The sequence below is a fragment of the Phasianus colchicus genome, chromosome 1 (genome assembly GCF_987193195.1).
Source record: "Phasianus colchicus chromosome 1, bPhaCol1.hap1.1, whole genome shotgun sequence".
Classification (NCBI taxonomy): Eukaryota; Metazoa; Chordata; class Aves; order Galliformes; family Phasianidae; genus Phasianus; species Phasianus colchicus.
The window spans coordinates 80,309,754-80,327,533 of NC_143436.1; the positions used below are offsets into that span (position 1 = coordinate 80,309,754).

General features: G+C 39.6%; 1 protein-coding gene across 6 annotated transcripts in view; it reads right to left on the reverse strand.

The window, feature by feature from the left end:
• Positions 1-1,431: 1,431 nt before the first annotated feature.
• LOC116239750 (ephrin type-B receptor 5) overlaps positions 1,432-17,780 on the reverse strand; it is a 73,467-nt gene continuing 57,118 nt past the window's right edge. For 5 of the 6 annotated variants that reach the window (XM_031609941.2, XM_090149706.1, XM_090149711.1 and 2 more), the window contains 11 exons: positions 16,396-16,520; positions 15,270-15,432; positions 14,329-14,443; positions 11,905-11,960; positions 11,672-11,791; positions 11,079-11,326; positions 9,977-10,192; positions 6,756-6,905; positions 6,414-6,607; positions 5,041-5,196; positions 1,432-2,457 (listed from right to left, as the gene is read on the reverse strand). In XM_031609941.2, coding sequence (XP_031465801.1) covers positions 2,349-2,457; positions 5,041-5,196; positions 6,414-6,607; positions 6,756-6,905; positions 9,977-10,192; positions 11,079-11,326; positions 11,672-11,791; positions 11,905-11,960; positions 14,329-14,443; positions 15,270-15,432; positions 16,396-16,520 — 1,652 coding nt within the window. In that variant the 3' untranslated portion in view covers positions 1,432-2,348. Of the gene's footprint in view, positions 2,458-5,040; positions 5,197-6,413; positions 6,608-6,755; positions 6,906-7,317; positions 7,465-9,976; positions 10,193-11,078; positions 11,327-11,671; positions 11,792-11,904; positions 11,961-14,328; positions 14,444-15,269; positions 15,433-16,395; positions 16,521-17,780 lie in introns of those variants that run through there. The other variant, XR_016470818.1, reaches the window with a different exon arrangement.

Sequence of the window (17,780 nt, forward strand, 5' to 3'; positions counted from 1 at the left end):
AGTTGAGGAGTGACATGATGACCAATCACTCAAGACATAGTAAACACAACAACCTTTGCACCCCAAGTTACGAGGAAAAATAGGATGCCCTGAGAATATATAGAGGGACTTGTTGCAGAAGACAGTTGCCCTCTTGCACTTCCTCTACGACCTCAAGCCTCTCTCTGCACAACTCTAGCTACAATAGGACATCTTGAATATTGATCCCTTGGGCCAGCTGTAGGAATATTTCAACCAAACTTGAGAACAGGGAGAAGATCTATGATGTCTTATCACTAATTACCTATCTTGGTATAGCAATGTCCTTATTTCAGATGAAACAGTGCCAATTGCACACAGGTGTTTGGTTGTACCTGAGCAATGGAGTGTGGAGAACAGCAGACACCATGATGGTGCAGGGGATGGGACAGAGCCAGGACAGGTGCCTTACCTGGTGACACCATGTGGAAGGCCATAACGCTATGGGGAGTTGGCCAGAGAGCAGCTGCTGCTCAGGGGTTGTGGGAGCACTGATCAGTGCAAAGGAGACCTTGCACTGCTGGTGGGATATTGTATTTATTACTGAGTATTGGTTGGCAAGTAATTGCCTTGTGACTATATATATTGCTATAATTGCTCTTCTGTTTCTGTTTTCCTCTTCTGCCTTAGTAAATACTTTTTTATCTCAACCAATGAGTTCTGTTTTATTACAAATTCTCTCCCTCATTCCATACAGGGGGTAGGTGGGAGAGTGAGCAAACAGCTGTGTGGTGTTTAGCTGCCAGCCAGGTTAAGCTACAATAAGCAAGTTAATCATTATCCTTTGTATGTGAAAACAACTTTATCATAGACTTGGTATGCAATAGTAAATGTACTATTGCCTGCACTCCCACCAAGCAGATAAATTAAATGCAGATCCCCATAGAAGGCTATTAAACCTCATTGTCTTTAGTCTGAGAGTAAGACAAGGCTCCTATTTTGTTTCCTACTGCAGAAAATTAAGTGCTGAAAAAACATGTAGGATTAAGTTTCCATTGAGCTAAAAAGAGACCAGAATTTGAACTAGATCATTAATTTCTCCACTAATCTTGACCACTAAAAGGGACTGCTGTCTATGAAAAACATAGCCTGCTGTTTCTCTAAATGGCCTGCAGAACTGTTAAAACATACTCATATATGAATGCACGTACATGTGCTTGTGCCCTCTGTGGAAGGTGCTGGAGACCATAGATTCCCCTCAACATTTTCTGCTTAGTATCCTTTCTGAAGAGGGCAATTCTTGCTCAGTCTCACGTGCTGTGGGTGTAATTGATAGTCAGCATACACAAAACTTTGGATTTGTGAGCATTACAAGATCCTAGAAACTCTTTAAAAAGTTACAGACTCTTGCTTTTTACAGGTGGACCGCTTCTAGTTTCATTTCTATTTAAAAAATGAGAAAAGGAGAATACATTTTTCAGTTGTAAAGGACTTCAGATTTATTTCTGTTACTCTCTTCCATATCTGCATGGGGTAAGGGGAGGGACTGGAGGAGAATTAGAAAAGAATGAAACCAGAATTGAGTGCAACTTGCACCTTTCTTCTCGAGAACGGGCTCTCCAATTGAAAATTCAGCAGGATGGATTTTATGAACCATTATTGTTTTATTCTGTTTACACTCCCATAGATAGATGCTATGCATCTAAGTCTTGCTGTTCCTTGCTTCAGCACAATGGATTAGTAAGTTTCCCTTCTGGATCATGGGACAGACCCAAGAACTGCATATGTTATAGCATAGAATTTTAACCCCTTTACTCTTAACCTCTGTGAAAAACTACCAGGTGATGCATCTCATTGTTTACCACATACTGTGTATTAAGTGGAATTCCAGTTTCTCATAAATCCGGCATACTGCAGATGGAAGCGATGTCCATTTCCAACTGAGTGATAATCTCTCACAATGTGCTGATATTCTTCTGGAAAAATTGTGATTTCTTTGTTGCTTTTATTATGTCGTTATCACTTTGTTGAGTTCCCAGTCACAGATAAAGCCTGCTGATGACGTTGGAGAATTGTCTGATGATTTTAGTTAGTGGAGAAGAGCTAGCAGGTGCTTGTGATCTGTCCAAACTATTATATCAGCTCCCCCCTGCGTTACTATAACTTTCTCTCCCCTGACCTACTCCTAGCGTATGATGCCACCAGCTATTTAGCTCTGCTTTTAAATCATGGCAAGATTCTCTTTTTGCTGATGGAATGGGACATGTAATGTCTACTCTCTAGGTGCAATAAGTCTTCAAAGAGCATCTCGCCATTTCCTTTTCTTACAGTGTCAATCCCTCTGAATCCTCTCAGAATTTCAGTCTGGTGAAATACAGAGAGTTAAAGCATCACACTTCAACTGGTTCAAGCTGATTCAAATGAACTTTCATGAGCTGGATGCTGTTTAGAATCTTTTTCTGGTGACCAATCAGGGTAATTCCAATACGCTGGAGATCTCTGCAAAAGAACAGAAAGTGTTGAAAGTGTTAAAATGGTTTTATTATTCTGAACAGTCCCAGTTCCTTTCCCCGTTACTCCATGTTGATATATGTGGTTATCCATATCTGGGAAACAGTTAAAAAGGTTTCTGCTTTTGCTTGGCAAATGTTTGGATAGACGAGGTGTGGGCAGAACTTGATAGATCATTATTTAAAAAAAAGCATTTTCCTTGCTTCTGTGCTCTATGTAACACTTCACAGAATCACAGAATCTTAGGAAGGCTTGAGCTGAAAGAGACCTTAAAGATAATCCAGTCCCAATTCAGCTGATAGGGTTGCTAACCCAGATAGGGTTGCTACCAACTAGATCAAGATGTCAACCGTCACATCCAGCCTGGCTTTGAATACCTCCAGGGATGGGGCATTCAACAACTTCTCTGAGCATCCTGTTTCAGTATCTCACAACCCTTGGAGTAAAAAACATATAATCCTAGCATAGAATCATCATAGAATCAGGAATGGCTTGGGTTGGAGGGGACCTTTATGATCATCTAGTTCCGACATCTAACATAAATCTCCCTCTTTTAGCTTAAAACCATTCCCCCTTGCCCTATCGCTATCAGATCATGTAAAAAGTCATTCTGGATTTTTTTAATAAACTTTCTTTATGTACTGAAATGCTGCAGTGAGGCCTTCCTGGTACCTTCTCTTCTTCAGACCAAATAAACCCAGCTCCCTCAGTCTTTCTTCATAGCAGAGGTGTTCCAACCTTCTAATCATCTTCGTGGTCTCCACTGGACCCATTTCAACAGTTCTGTGTCTTCCCTGTGCTGACAGCCCCAGATCTGGACACAGTATTCCAGATAAGGCCTCATGAGGAGCAGAATTGGGACCATCCCCTCCCTCTCCCTGCTGGCAACCCCTCTTGATGCAGACCAGCACACAGTTGGCATTACAGGCTGTAAGCACACACCTCTGGCTTTTCATCCACCAGAATCACAAAGTCCTTCTCTGCAGGACTGCTCTCAATGAATTCTTCTCTAAGTCTGTACACGTATCTGGGATTGCCCTGAACAGAGCTGCACCTTGCATTTGGCCCTCATTGGGTTCATGTGGGCCTACATCTCATACTTATCCAGGTCTCTTTGGATTGCAATCCTTCCTTCTGCAGTATCAACTGCACTACTCAGCTTGGTGTCATCTGCAAACTTGCTGAGGGTCAGCTTGATCTCACTGGCTATGTAAATGATAAAGATAAGAAGCAGCAGTCCCAAGACAGATCCCTGAAAGATATTGCTCATGACTGCCCTTCATGTGGACATAGCTGACCATGATTTCAGCAGCACCCATCCAGTCAACTCCTTATCCATTGAATAGCCCACCCATCCAATCCATTTCTGCCCAATTTAGTTACATGGATGTTCTATGGGACCACATCAAAGGTCTTACAGAAATCCAGGCAGATGACATTGTTCAGTCTTCTCTTGTCAACTGACACAGTCATTCCATCACAGAAGGCCATCAGATTGGTCAGGCATCATTTGTCCCTGGTGAAGCTATGCTGGTTGTCTCAGATGACATCTTTTGCATGTACCTTAACAGTGCTTCCAGGAGAATCTGCTCCAGGATCTTCCCAGGCACAGAGGAGAGGCTCACCAGCCTTAGTTCCCTGAGTCTTCCTTTCAGTCCTTCTTAAAAGTGGGATAAATGTTTGTTTTTTCTAGTCACCAGAGACTTCTGAAGTTCTGATAATGACTTTTCAAATGTGCTGGCATGGCAACTACACCAGCTAGTTTCCTCAGTACACTGGGATTGGCCCCCCTAACCTGGCAACTTGCGAAAAAACATTCATCCAAGTGAACACCTTTGCACCAGTGACACCCATTTCTGCCCTCAGGCTCTAGGGTGATGTCCAGAAACTGTAGTTCCTTGAAAATGAAGGTCTGGGCAGCTCTTTCAGCCCTTTGGAGGTCTGTTTGGATACGTGGGTCTGCATGGGAAGGTTGTGGTCTCTCCATCTGGATTTCAACTGATTGCCCCAGCAAGTGACTGTTAATGGTGGTTATGCTGTGTTTAAATGTACTGCTTCTGTTCCTGATCTTGCCCATGCCTTGTCAGCCACTCTCACAATGTCTGGTTCTCTCCATTGGCTCTCTCCACTTCCCCAGAGTCTCTTCAATTGCAGCAACATCCCTGCACACCTTGATCCTCTGGTCCACTGCAGAACATGCCTACATTGGAGCTGATCACCTCAGCAAGTAGTATATACTTAGTATATAGTGTAGCTGCTCTACACAACCCCCTGTAAGTGACTGCTTCTTGTGTCAGGTGTCATGAACTTTCTGATGTAACATTCTCTCTGTAACACTGACAATATGTTTTGTACTGTATGTCAGTTAGTGCTTATATATTAGTGCTTATAGAAACAGTCTATATATATATATATACACAATGGTATGGAGGGCAATTAGAAGTCCTAATAAAGATGCAAGACAGAGTAGCTACTTTGCTCTAGATTCTTTCTCCTGTTTTATGCATATATATTCTCCATATAGCTCTCACTTTCTGTATTGTATACTATAGTCTTTGTCTCTATACTTACTCCAGAGTCATGCGTGATATGACCTCAAATGTAATCAGACCAGCCTGGTCAAAGTTCTCCTTGTAGCGACCCATCTTGATGGCATCCAACCACTCATGGGCATTGCTGAGTGAAGGAAAATCTGGAGGGGAGTTGCTCAGGAGAGGTTGAGATGGTCTGCAAAAGAGTCAGCTTCTAAAATTCCCTGTTATCAACATCAGTGACCATGATAAGGTCAGTTACAAGAGAGAGAGAACAGCACAGCATGGACTAAGCAATTACATTTGTTCTTCATGCCTTGATTCACAAAGCCCCTCCTTAACATCTTTTTCTAGATTATGCCTTCCTTCTGCCTAAAACTATCCACCCAACCTAAGCTGTTGATCCTTCCTTCCCATTTTATACTCCCCCAGGAACAATCTCCTCTTCTTATCCCAAATCTTTCCACTTTCTGGGTCTAAAGCTGTCATCAGAGCTAAGAGCTGCAGTTTCCAAGGCACGGAGATGATCTTGTATCTTTTCCAAGATGTATGTTTGTATGTTTCCAAGGCACGGAGAATCTTGTACCTTTTTACCTTTGTGAATAGCTCTGCTTCTCGAGGATGTGGGTTTTTTTTTGCATCACAAAGGACCCTATAAGATAGTGTGTCATTTGGGTTTCAACACACATAAGGCAGAAGAAAGCAATGTCAAAGAAAATACTGTTTATGAATGTCATGTTCTGTTTTTCCTGGCATCTGAATCTGTCCAGAGCAATTATATGCTGTTTTTTAGTAAATTGGGAATTATTTCATTTTCCTACTTGCTCCAAGCTTCGCAGTGTGTTGCACTGAGTGAAGCCTAGAACTGCAGCAAAATCTTCCATATCAGCAGGACGTAATTCTATTATCAGCCCATCAGCTTTCTAATCTTAGCTCCATTTACCTCCCTCTGGAGACTTCTCCCTTGCTAACCTCCTCCCTCTGGTTCTATCAGGTAGCAAAATAGAGATGTGAAAATATGAGATGTAAACTGCAGTTCTGATTAGTTTTAGCTACAGAATTCCTTCACTCCACAAGCTATGGTCTTTTTTTTTAACACCTCCTGTTGTCACAGTTTTGTGATCATACAGTACCTTGTACAGCTGCACCAACCCCAAAGGTCTCTCAACTCATCAAGATCTCTTGTTTGTCATATTCAGCACTCACAACTCCTAATTCATCCTCATCACCCACAAACTGAATCAGGATATACATCTCTTCCAACTGTCTACTACATTTTTTATTTATTAATTGGTCTCAGTCTCGGAAGAGAGAGTTGGAAAAACACTATATAGACTGATTTACTGCCTTCTTTTCCTTATGATGTCTACCCAGAGAACAGCTGTATTATTTTGCATTAAATCCTTCTCTCACCTGCTGCTCCCAGTGCCAGTGGCTTTGAGAGCAGACGGCTTGCGGATCATTTTATCTAGGGCACTGACTATTTGTTCAAATTTTGGTCTCTGGACTCGTTCCTTTTGCCAGCAGTCAAGCATCAGCAGATGCAAAACAGTTGGGCAGTCTGGGGGTGGTGGCAGGCGATAATCCTGGTCAATGGCATTAATTACCTGCCAAAAAAAGTAGAATAAAGTTTTATCACAAGTGAGAAAATAAAAGACAGACAAGCTTCAGTCACTTGGCAGTGTGTGACTTTCTTCTGCTTGAAGATGCAGAGCAGAAAGGCAGATGTACGTTCCCACCACTTCCCCAACTTACATCCTGGTTGGACATGTCCCAGTAAGGTCTCTCACCGTAGGACATCACCTCCCACATGACAATGCCATAGCTCCAGACATCACTGGAGGAAGTGAACTTGCGATACTGGACAGCTTCAGGGGCAGTCCAACGGATGGGGATTTTGCAACCCTAGAAAATGTAAGAGAGTAATCAGAATGTTAGTGAGATAAGGACTACTTGGGAAAATGACAATGTTGACCAGGTCAGATGCCAGCGGAATGACATATCTCTAAAATGATGTGACAGTTAATGCTGTCTTGTACGCATTGGTGGTTTAAATTCAAAGTTTGTTAAAAGTTTCCACCTTGTTCTACTGAAACCTACAAGTTAAATAAAAAAAAAAAAACCAAACAATATAGATTCATGTCCCCTTGCTGCTACAAATTCTAAATATAATGGAATTTAAATTTTATAGGTCTTCTGTGCAGTACTTAAGAGGTAGCAGACAGTCAAATCCTCCTGAAAGTCTCAACAATTTGGAAATTGAAAGCCATGCAGAATAGAATAGTTGAACAGAATAGTTCAGTTGGAAGAGACTTACAAAGATTGAGTCCAACTACAATATCCAAATGCCTCTTAAAAAGAGAGAATCACAAGATATCAATCACTGTTCCAGTGACTAACTGGAAATTTCTCCCACGGTCTAGTCTGAACCTCCACAAACAGTTTTGAGCTATTGCCACGTGTCCTGTTAAAAGAAACGGGATAACAGATGAGCAACCCTCTGTCTACTAATCCTACTCAAGAAGTTGTAGAGAGCAACAAACTAGACAAACCAAGTGCCCTCACTGACTCCTCAGAGGACATACTTCCCAAAGTTTTAACCAGCTTTCTTGCAATCCTCTGGATGCATTCAAGTATCTTAAAATCCTTTTTAAATTGTGTAACCCAGAACTGCACACAGTATTCCAAGAGAGGTTGGACCAATGCTGTATGTGATAGGATAATTACTTTTTTTGACTGGCCAGCTATGCTGTGTTTAATGCATCCCAGAACACAGTTTGTCTTCTTAGCTGCCAGGGTACATTGATGGCTCATACTGAACCTACCAGTCAGCTTCCCCACATCCCTTCTTGCAGCACTGCTCTCCAGCCAATCTTCCTGTGTGGCCTAACCTTGCCTAGAGAGATCATAATGCTTTCTTTTTCTACTTGAATTCCAAGAAGAGTTCCTTATTCAGCTAAACTGATCTTCTGTCCTGCTTACTTGATTTATGACACAGTGGATTTGCCTTCTGTGCTTCTGTGCTTTTAAAAGGGGTTCTTAAAAAGTAATCAGTTCTTGTAGACTCCTGGGCCCTTAGAGGAAGATTCACAGGGAACTCTGCTAACTCCTGAGTATTGAAGTTTGCTCTTTGAAAATCAAGAATGACAACTTTGCTGACTATTTTTCTCATTTCACTAAAAATGTTAAATTAAAACATTTCATGATCACTTTGGCTACAACAGTCAACAACAGTCTCATCTCCCAGGATGCCTTCTGTACTCATGAACAAGTATAGGAAGACACCTTTCCTGGTTAGTTAATTAAGTATTTGTGACCAGAAGTTATCTTTGACATACTTCAGGAATTTCCCAGACTTACTTGTCACTACAGTATGATGTTCCCTGTTAATTATCAGAGAAGTTAGAATCTCCCAAAAGGACAGGGACTACCAATTCAGAGATTTCTCTTAATTGTCTATTAAATAACTAACCAATACTGTCATTCTGGCTGAGTGAACTATGATAGAAAACTATGACAGCATCTGCTTTTTAGCATGTATCCCTAATCCTTTTATCCAGAGGCACTCAAGCAGGTTATTCCTAACCAAAAGGACTGCACCTTAAACCTCTTCCTTTCATATACTGCAGCTCCTCCACCTTGTCTGCCCTGCCCATCTCTCCTAGACAGACTATAGCCCTCTATCCCAGCACTCCAGCTGGGGCACTTGTTCCACCAAGTTCCATTATTAACAATGATGTCTGGGAACAGACTGAAGTTTTGGGTTCCTCCTGTTTGTTTCTCAGTAATAATAATAAATGCATTGATGTACAGGCATTTCAGATAGTCTCCCAAGCCTTCAGTGCTCCCTGGACCAACATAAACACTCCCATTAACTGTGTCATTCCTTGCCTTACCCACAGTATTCCTGGTGGTTACAAAAAAGATTTCTTGCAAAGACAGCAGTGTTGGAGCTAGATGTTGTCCTGGACTTGTCTGTTTCTTCCAATATCCTTCCATGTCAACAGAAGGATAGAGGAAAACACTACCTAAGCTCCTGAATGCTCTAGTAATCATCAATTTTGATTACCTGAAACTTCCTGAGGTAACATCATTGGTACCTACCTGAAAGAGCAGGATTTGGTAACAGTTGTAATAAACTCTTCATTACGCTAGTAACATCCCTAATCTGAGTCCTGGGGAAGCAACAAACTTGAAAGAGGATCCGATCTGCAGATGGTCCTCAATACCAGTCCTCAAGAGAGGATCCTGTACGACCATAACTCACAACATGAACTATCTCAACTTGCAACACCAATGATGGATACTCTGAATGACTATCATTAAATCTCTCTTCTTTCCATCTTAACCTCTCTGACATGCAGTTACAACCTGGCAGATGAAATATGATTCAGGTGTGTTGGTTCTTCAGAATACGTATATCTAAAACTTGTCTCCCCTTTCAGTGACAGAATTCTTCATTCCTTGCATTCTAAATGGTAGTTTCAATACATCTGTTACACCACTTTTATGGAAGGTATAAAGGGCATCAGAACATTATAGGCAATAAGTTAATTTGATGATTGGTAGTAAGACTATATTTAGGCCGATTATCTTTTCTACAGGAAAAAAAGTATTCTCTCCTCAAATGTAGTAGTACAGACTTCAATCTTACCTTCAGTTCTTTTAGTTTCCTATAAGAAGCTCATGTAAGGGAAAAGATAGCATCTATACTAGTTTATGAAGCTTGTCCTCTTTTCGTCCTATTCACCATCATCCCACAAAGAACTTCACTTAGACTCAATTTCACATGGCAGAGGGAATCAGATACTCAAGTTATCGTTCTTTCTTTGTTTGAAATAGACAGCTTGCAAGGTAGAAGGCTTCACCCTCACCTGACTGGTCACACAGGCTTTGAGATGGGCTAAAAAGGATGCACACAGAACAAATTTATAGTGGGCAGCACTTCAGTAAATTACTCCACAGTGGTAACTCACCAGAGCTCCAGTATAAGTGGGATTTGAAGCATCATCTTCAAGAAAGCGGGACAAACCAAAGTCTGACACCTTGCATACAAGGTTACTGTTGACTAAGATGTTACGTGCTGCGAGATCACGATGCACATAGTTCATGTCTGAAAGGTAGCGCATGCCTGCTGCAATCCCTCGTAGCATTCCCACCAGCTGTAACACACTGAACTGTCCCTCCTTCTGCTGCAAGTGAAGAGGCAAACACAGGCTTTTATGACCACAGAAAATGAAGCCTATGGGGAAGACTATCAAAGAGAAAGTTAATAAGGTAGATTTATGAAGTTAGAAAACGTATCTTAATTTCAGCCAAACTCTAAGGCCTCATGAACACCAAATAAGAAAGGAAACTGGGCCTAAGGGACTGAATCTCAAATGAAATCAGACTTTGATGACGTACTTCTGAAGATAAATCTCATATTGTGGTCATATCCTCCTTTAGCATCCTATGTCTACTCTCTCATTAACTACTAAGATGTCTAAGTGAAGGAAAACATAAAATCCACTCTTAATGTTCTGAGATTTTTACAGTGAGTTCTATTCAATTCCATATAGTGGTTTCGTGTGCTTTTCAAAATGCACCTGCTGAAGTGGCTGGGTTGAATTATAATCTGCATCAATGAAGAAAGAAGTAAAGCATCTATACTACAGAAATATCTGTATTTTCATTTCATTATTGGAAAAAAACACTGGAGACTCTTGAGTCCAAAAATAACAACAAATTGAATTATTGGAAGTTACTTGAAAACATTCAGTGGAATTAACAGAATTATCTGAACAGCAAGGCAAATTTAAAGTATGTCCATAGTAAGTGAAAGGCCATGTACAAAGTACAATTTCATATTGTTGAGTTTGAGAGGTCTAAAAGAATGCATAGATGATAGGTGAACTTTTGTAATATGGGCTTCAAAAACAATTAGCCTGATTTGCTGTTATTCCTATTGCACATACACAGGGCTATTGAGGACTTGTGGAGACAAAGGGAAGAGGAAGGATAGGCAATTATCAGGTCTGAGAATGGCATGTAGCAAGACTAAGAGGTAACAGTTGTGGGAGACTCCAGTTATGGTACCCTGAGGAAGGAATCCAGTGATCCATTCTCCATGAACTCTGTGACAATCATGACTGGTCGGCTTTTGGTTACCACACCCTCCAGGTGGATGACATTGGGATGCTCAAATTGCCCCATGATGCTGGCCTCACTCAGGAACTCTCGACGCTGTTCATCAGTATAACCTGACTTCAGGGTTTTAATAGCTACTGTGTATTCACGTTTCCCTGGGTGTTTTAGGCGCCCAAAGCACACCTCTCCAAATTCTCCTGTTAGGAAGGGATGAAACACACTTCAAGTAAGGAAACACAGAAAAGTGTTTAGTCAGGTGCATTAAAACATTCCTATATGGAAGATTTCTGAAACCGCTTGGAAATAATGTTACTTAGGACCATTTAGGTCAAAGTAAAGTTCTTGATGAAGGCTCTGAATTCAGTCAGGCTGGGGACTACTTGTTCAGAGTTCAAATGAGGAAGTCAAATGAATCTTCAAAGGGTGTTTTAAACTTGGTTTGGAGAGAGAGAGACTTGATGTGTCAGAATCTGGCCCACTTCCGGCCACTAGTGTGCTAAATTAGGACAAGAAAGTTCAAAATCTAAAGATTCACATACTACCTGATCCAATGACCTCCTCAATTTTGATGAAGGACACATCAATCTCCTTGGCAAACTCTCGAATAGCTTCATTGGGATCTTCATACGTGGAAGGATCAATGTAATACTTCACTCCAAGTCCTGCAGTGGAGGAGACAGTCCAAAACATCACCAGAATTTGCCCCTGAAGAAAATGGGTTCTACTGAGTCCTGAAGAGATACGTCTTTGCCATTTGCTGCTTAAGAACACTTACCTCGTGTACTGATATACTGCTGCAGGCGGTCTGTGTATGGAGTCTCTTGCCTTTTACTGCAGGACGTAAAGGAAAGGAAAGTCAAAACATGCAAAAGTCTGCCCTAGATATTGTGGTAGGCTTCTCAGTGAAAGACTCGAATCCTTGAATTTAGGTATATATGATACTGTTAAGAACCTGCAGATCTCTTGGTAACCTAGCTTGTTTTCTACTTGGTAGATTTTACACTATTGTGTGCAACCCCACTTTAGACATGAGAAATCAGATGGAATCCAGCAGTTTACTGAAAAAGAAAACTGCAGTTTAACTTTACTGTCTTGGAAGTTTTCTTTATATTCTTGTTAATTTACATTTTAATTTTATTGAATTACAACAAATTATTATTTTCAATAACAATCTAGTTCATCTCCTGTGAAAAAACATTCAAAAACATTCTAAGACCAACCTACTCAAATTACAAATGCTTGACGTATATAAATTCCATTATTTATTTCTCATTCTTCTTTAATAGCATGTACTTAGACTACTCAGTATGGTACCCCAAAACAATCAGAAAGAACAAGATGGATGGACATCTGTTCCATTATTTGATCTCCACATGTGCAGCTTAAAACAGTCTTTTACTGTAATACTTATTGCAAATAAGAATCTAAATTCCAATATGCACAGGTTATTCTCAGCATAGGTGCTTCTCAGATTTCAATATCATTTTAAATGTGTTTTATTCAAGCCATTTTTATCACATGACCTAGCTGTTTTTCAAGTATTATCCAGTTCTTGGTCTGATCTTAATATTTTCTATTTTTTTAGTAACATTCCTTCCATCAATGTTTATAGTTTTATTTCCCCCCTGAAGATGTACATAGTAGTTTACTACCTTTTCTAAATCATATTAATTATACTAGATTGTAAATCAGACCCATGTTTCTATAGAATCATTGCTGTATACAAGAAGTCTTATGAACTCATCCACTTTGCTGCTTCAATACAAGACCCATCTGATTCAATTAGCATCTGAAGTCAGAGCTTTGTGAAACATAATATTACTTTTCTTTACTATTGTTTTATCATTGTAACAGGAAATGTGGATTATTCAAACTTATGAAGCTTATTTCTTAAAATTCTGCTAAGATTCCACAACCATAGATATTTCCTTCTTTGAAGTCTGTTCTTTCTGTGGGGGAAAAAATGCCTTTAATGGGAACTCATACCTACAAACTCTAACTCTGCTATTGGATATGAAAGTCAGGTCAGCATTCAGGTTTTTTATAGGTCATCTGACGTATTAATATTTTTCCATCATAAAACCAAAACAAAAAATCAGCTAGAATAGGTGTTTTACATTGTATATTAGCTGGACCAGATGTATCAAAAATTTGCAAAACCAAATTAAAATTATTGTATTTGTCTCCATGTATATTTGATCTTTTAAAGATTTTCATGTGAATTTCCTACATCATCAAATTAATTTTCCTTATCAAGGACAAATTAAAAATAGCCATACTATTTCTTCACTTTCTCTGAGCCACTGCTACATGATTCCTCATGTATAAATGTATCTACTTTGATGATATTTCTTTTTACGTGTTTACATCTACCAAAAAAAAAAAAAAAGGATTTGGTAATATTAATTTACTCTGGGTTTGGATTTTTTTTTTAGAAAAATATACCCTTTATTGACTTGCACACATAATTTTAATTTCACATTTCCATCTGTAACAAAAAATTGTATTTTAACAGTTCAAATCTACAAAAGGAGACAACATTGTGAATATAACAATATTTGATTTTTTTCTTCCCAGAAATAAAAATATTAAAAGTGAATACACACTGATGAAGAAAAAAAATAAAATAAAAAAGAGAACAACAACAAAAAAGAGCTAACACTAGGTGTCACTTTCTAAAGATAAATGATTTATATAGTTCTATAGTTCAGCAAAGAAAGTTAAAAAGTTCACTTTGTGAAGTGGCAGAGTGGAGAAAAGATCCATGAATTCATTACTGACAGTCTAAGGAATTAAGTTCAAAACTTTACACTGAAGGAACAGGTGATGACTGTTTTTTTCTTCAGCCCTCCTTCACTGTTTACTTTTATACCTCTACACAGCTCTTCCAGCAACCCTCGCTTTTATTCCTTTCAAAGATTTCTGCCCTGCTCTTTTACCATATCAGACTATCTCTACATTGAGTTTACATTTTTTCCTTTCCAAAACTGAAAGTGGTATTTGCTTTCTTTACCCTGTGTTTTATGAATCTGCGTTCTGTGGAATGATCTGGGATGTACAGTTTTTATCCTTCAGCAAACTGGCTACAGCTAATTGTAGATCAGGCAGCTGTTCTGGGGATTGTGTTATGTAGCAGGGGTAAGAAAGTTTCACTATGTAGGGTGCAGGCACTGGCAAATAAGCAAGTCAAAGAAATCACCTCTTGAAGATGATGGCAAGAATGGCAATGGCAGCAATTACCAAGAAGGCTAGACCACCAAGTGCTGAGCCCACAATAAGTGGTAGTCGGTCCTGTGCTGTCTCCGTGTGCTCTCCTAGAAAAGAAGACACACACGTGCAAAAGTACAGAATAGGTACAATTAGAGTTTCCCATCTGCTCATCTAGATTTCAGCTGTAATTCTATCCGTATCAGCCTTTTGCCTCCCAGCCTAAACCTGATCATTTAGCAAACGCTTGCCTTGGTTATCCTTTTACCCCTTCAGCTGTGCTTCTCCAGTGCTTTCCCTCCTATTTTTGAAAGCCAATATTCCCTCCCAGTTCATTCTTCATTTCCCTAGTTCACCGACATCTCATTAGCCACTTAAATATTGGCTGGCTCTAAACCTGGGCTTTGATCCCATTTCATATTATTATTTTAGCTTGTAGACACATGTACCTTTGATTAAGAGCAAAGGGCATCACAATGCAGTACATTGCTCTCTGCATGAATGGATGGTAATACTGCTAGAAAGTAAGGTTTTGTGTATATGTTCTTTGTCCCACTCGTCTTAAGACTTTCACAGAGCATTCAGAAGTAAGATGTCCTGTCACAGATGGAGACCAAACCACGGCATATAGTGCTATGCTCCTAAAGAGAGTTCTATTGACACACACTGCTCCTGCTGAAAAGTATATAAAATCAAGGAGTAGGAATGGATAACAGGAAGGTAGACAAAGCTAAGAGAGTGTAAACAACATGCTCTGATAACATGAATTTTCTGGGAGTGAAAACAATTTGCATATGCAAATTGCAACATACAAGCACACAAGTTGAGTAGCAGTGTCTTGCAGCATTCTCCTGAGGATAAGCTAATAAAAAGAGTGACACATGGATAAAAGATGGGCATGTGCAGATGTGAATACAAAATGGTAGCACTTACCTCCCATTAAAGTCTGGAAATACATCTTTCCACTGTATGGGCCATAACCTACTGCTGTTCTAGCTCGTACTTGGAAGACATAGATCTTGCCTGGACTCAGATTTAATACAGTGGCCATGTTAGTTTCACTAGTCAAAGTAAATGAATTATCCTCATCTTCTGCCTGTGAATGTCAGTGACCAAAACAAAAAAAAAAGTGAGACTTTTGCCAATATGGCTGGCTCTTCGTATCAAGGAATAATAGTTTCCATATGGGTGTAATATTTTTTGAATCTGTTACAGAGCCTCCCAATGTTAATGTCGCTTCTCATGGCTACTTTTCATTCCCTTATGCCTGGGTTTCCCACAAAGCTCTCAGTGACCCTTGTGAATCTTTTCCAACTCAGGATTCTATGACTCATGCAAATCTCATTGGAGAATTCTGAGGAAAATATATCCAAGAAGCTAACAGGCAGGTTGTTACAAACAGCAGGCCCCTTTGCTGCTAGAAGAAACAATAGCCCTACAGAATTCTGCACATATTTAAATAAGAGATCAGATATAGAGTATGACAACTTGTCTGAACAGCCCTATGGACCTCTTCCCCTCAAGATTAGGAGTTGTGAAAGAAGTGAATGGAGAATGACTTTGTATTTGTCACCCTGTCATTTCAGCACATAAACATGTAACTGGGATCTGCCAGCTAGTAAATGAAAGAGAGCATTCTTTTTGCCAAAATTTCTTAGAGGTGTCCATCTAGGCATAAATAGCGACACGGGACAGTTGCAGTGAGTCCATTTCCAATATGGACTTTTGGAAACTTGAGCTTCTTCCACTGTTTCCTGTATCAGATGATGCTAAATTTATTCAGTTATTTCAATCACGGCTTTTTACTTTAGCTACAAGCATCTTTTTCCCTGTTTAACATCATCTCTACATGGTTCCAAGCTGGGAAATGCAGATGGACAGATGTTAGATGAAGCATATATTATGAACTTTGGTGCTTACTATAGTTTGATCTTCCTTCATAACTGGATCATTTTTCTCAGCCTCATCCAACCTGATCCAAGGGTGAATCTTCCAGATAGAAGACTTCCCCATTCTCTTCTGCATAATAGCTATCTGCACTGCATCACTCTCTTCTCACCTTGTCAAAGTACCGTAGCTGGTAATCCAGGATAACCCCATTCGGCTGGTCTGGTTGAGGCCAAGACAGTGTGATGCTGCTGGTAGCACGACTCACCTGATGCATCATAGGGATTGAGGAGGGCACTGGAATAAAAGAGAGAAGGAGTGATTGCAAAGTGAAAAAGTTAACAAGGTCCTATAGTTGAATATTTGTTATGAAAAATTAAAAGGTTAGGTCAAACCTCCCTTAATTTCCCTTTTTACTTTGTAAAATAACCAGTAGAAAACCAAGTACAATTTTACTGTACTGGGAGTAGAGATATAGTCACTGAAAATTGGGACAGACAATGAAGAAAACCACATCTAACTGATCGTGCACAGGAATTCTGAAAATATATATACTGTAGTTATAATTATTTTGGGCTTCAAACTTTAAACTTTTACATGCAAAATGAAAGTACACTGACAGAGTGTACTTCCTTGCTCTAGGGTCATGCCTGGACACACAATATGATAAGAGCAAAAGAAGATCACACTACTCTCTAATGCTTCTCCCCTATAGTATAATACTTTGCCTGGGGAAAAACAAAACAAAACAAAACAAAAAAACAAGTATGGGTTTCCAAAATAACAGAGTTCTCTCACTTCCACATCACTGTTGCAAACTAGAAGATTGACACTGAAGGATACAGATGAGTTAAGAAATAGACTTTGAAGTATTCAGTGGTCCCACATCAGTTACAGATCATAGAGAATGAAAGCATCTCATTTTCGTAGCCTCATCTGCAGCCTACTGTTCAGACTAGCTCCTAAATCTCAGACCAGCCCTTAATAAGGCTGTAATCCAGATAACAAAACAACTGTTGTATTGAGGAGTCTCAGTATCCCTGCATTCCAGTTTGAATGGACTTCTGACCAACACTCTGAGTTCAGATTTTTATATTCAAGTTTCACTTTTATTTAAGGTCAACACATTAAACACAGCCAGAGAGCTTTCCCACATTTCAAGTAGGGTTTTCTAGATTTCTCCTTTGAAACACCTCATAGAAATGCAAAGGTGATGTGAAACGTGGATGCATTGGTGTAAAATAAGTTTACTGTCAGAAGCTTATTAACAAAGTTCTTTTCCCAGTGTTAGTAAATTAGGGAATACAAAGTTCAAAGTTTCCTATCATAAGAAAGCACCTGTGTTACCATGCCTCTTGTGCCACCAAAGTGCTAAAAGCATGTTTTCCTTTACATGCATTCTGATCTTCAACAATTTGTGTAACAGAACATTGGTTTCAAAGCTTCTTTCATGTATACAGTGAAGCACTTTGTAGCTTCACTGACTATTCACTGAACGCAAATGGCATATTGTGAGATATGAGGCCTGCATATTTTAAGAAAGTTTGAAAATAGACT